At 32.9% G+C, this 1,979-nt stretch overlaps 1 protein-coding gene across 1 annotated transcript; it reads left to right on the forward strand.

Moving 5' to 3' along the window:
- Positions 1–998: 998 nt before the first annotated feature.
- LOC109590606 (kelch repeat-containing protein 2-like) lies at positions 999–1,934 on the forward strand (the record flags this gene model as incomplete). The annotated part of the gene is made up of 3 exons (XM_020006505.1): positions 999–1,210; positions 1,581–1,741; positions 1,866–1,934. Coding segments are annotated over exons 1-3 (408 nt in total), but the record flags the coding sequence as incomplete, so codon positions are not given.
- Between the last annotated feature and the right edge of the window lie 45 nt (positions 1,935–1,979).

Below are 1,979 nucleotides of genomic sequence, written 5' to 3' on the forward strand. Positions count from 1 at the left end.
TGGTTTCAGCAGACGATAACGAATCCATTCTCATTCCATCATCAATAGACTCACTAATCATTGAGAGCCCAAATTGATATTTGTATTATATTTTATATTTTATATTATTGTTGTTGTTGTTGTTGTTGTTTTGTATCTTTGTTAGTTGTTATTTACTGGTTATTCATTTTAACAAGTTCTTTTCCTCCTCTACATTCATGTACATGTACAGCTGCACTTTCTCTAATCTTACATCTTCCTTCTTTAATTTGTGTGGTCTGTGATTCAGTGCTCCTTGAACATAAGTATAAATTAAACAGTGAATCATTATAGTGTAGTAGTTGTACATGTTCATAAACAGTTTTGATAATAAATAGTTTACTGAAGAGGAGAGGCTGAGAATGGTATAGGAATTTATTAGAAAAGACACTGTATGATTTTTGATTTAGAATTTTATAATTTTACTTTTTATTCATTTAATTAGAGTTGAGCTACTCACTGTTGTTTTGGAGATGTCTTCAGAAAGTGAGTGTCTTTATTCTCTTCTCTTTATATCTCTTTCTTTCTTATTCTCTTCCTTACTTTACTCCTCTGTATCCTCTCCTTATTATAACTATTCACTATATTACTGTGTCCTCTTGTTATCTATAGTCTATCAACCAGTGGAGAGGTACGGTCACTCTACTGTACAGGTAGGAGACTACTTGTACATGTGGGGTGGGTGGCAGCCTGGTCTCCCTGGAGTACACAATAATGAGAAGAAGAAATCAATGTGTTCTGTAGTGGAGGTCTGTAACCTACCAACTGGTGAGTGGGTACAAAAGCCTACCACTGGTGACCCTCCACTTGGTGTTGGTTCATATGCTGCTGCTGCCATTAGAAATGAAATATTCTTTTTTGGAGGCTTTTGTAGTCATGAAGGCTGTTATCATAATAGTTTATACAGGTAGACATAATAGTTACTGATAAATATTATATAATATTTTATACAGTTTTAATGTTGATACCTTCAATTGGAAGGAACTCTCTCCTACTACATCTCATCATGGTCCTATGATGACGTCCTTACCTGGCATGATAGCAATAAAAGTGAACGGTGAGGACTATCTTGTAGTAATCGGTGGACGTGGACCATCTTCTAATAATACTCCACCACAACCTGGTGCCCAGTACAATGAAGATGATGATATTCAAAGTTGCAATGAAGTCCATATGTACAGATTAAAAACTGGTCAGTATAATATGATATTAGGTTTATAAATGTAGTTTAATGATGAAGGCATTCTGATTTTTGCAAAAAAATTCTCAAAATATTTTTTCTAAAAAAATTACATAACCGATTTATTGAGGAGTAAAAAATTGATGAAAAACAAATTTCCCTGGTAGGCAAGTTTTAATTTGATAAATAAAAGAAATTTGTGCCTTTGGGTACACATGGTATGATTTTTGATGGTTATAAAATTTGACGTGTTATTTTAAATTGTCAACTTGTCAGAATAAAACTTTGATCAATAAATCCCGCTACATGATAGAACCATCCGTCCAATATTTATGATTAATTCACAGTGTGTGTGTGTTCATATTATTTTTATTATTTTTAGGTGAATGGACTTCACCAACTGTCACTGGAGACAGACCACCTCCTATTGATCAGTTCACTTTAACATCAATAACTAATACCACTGCTATATTGTTTGGTGGTGAGACTGGTAATAGATACAGTAATGATGTATATGTATTTGAATTTACTGATACATCAGTGGTGAGTGTATTATTAGTATAATTACATTAATTATTAATTAATAATGTATTGTATGTGTGTATTATTATTCATAACAGAGTGTGTGGGTGGAGTTTATGATAATTAAATATTTTCATTATTTTAGAAATGTAAGAAGTTTTCTAATCCTGGAGGATCAGTACAATGGCCTAAGAAGACAAGTGCTCATTCCAGTGTATTGATCAACTGTAGCTCAGGACCACACCTACTAGTGGTGTGT

The sequence above is a fragment of the Amphimedon queenslandica genome, unplaced genomic scaffold (assembly GCF_000090795.2).
Source record: "Amphimedon queenslandica unplaced genomic scaffold, v1.1 AMPQUscaffold_9784, whole genome shotgun sequence".
NCBI lineage: Eukaryota > Metazoa > Porifera > Demospongiae > Haplosclerida > Niphatidae > Amphimedon > Amphimedon queenslandica.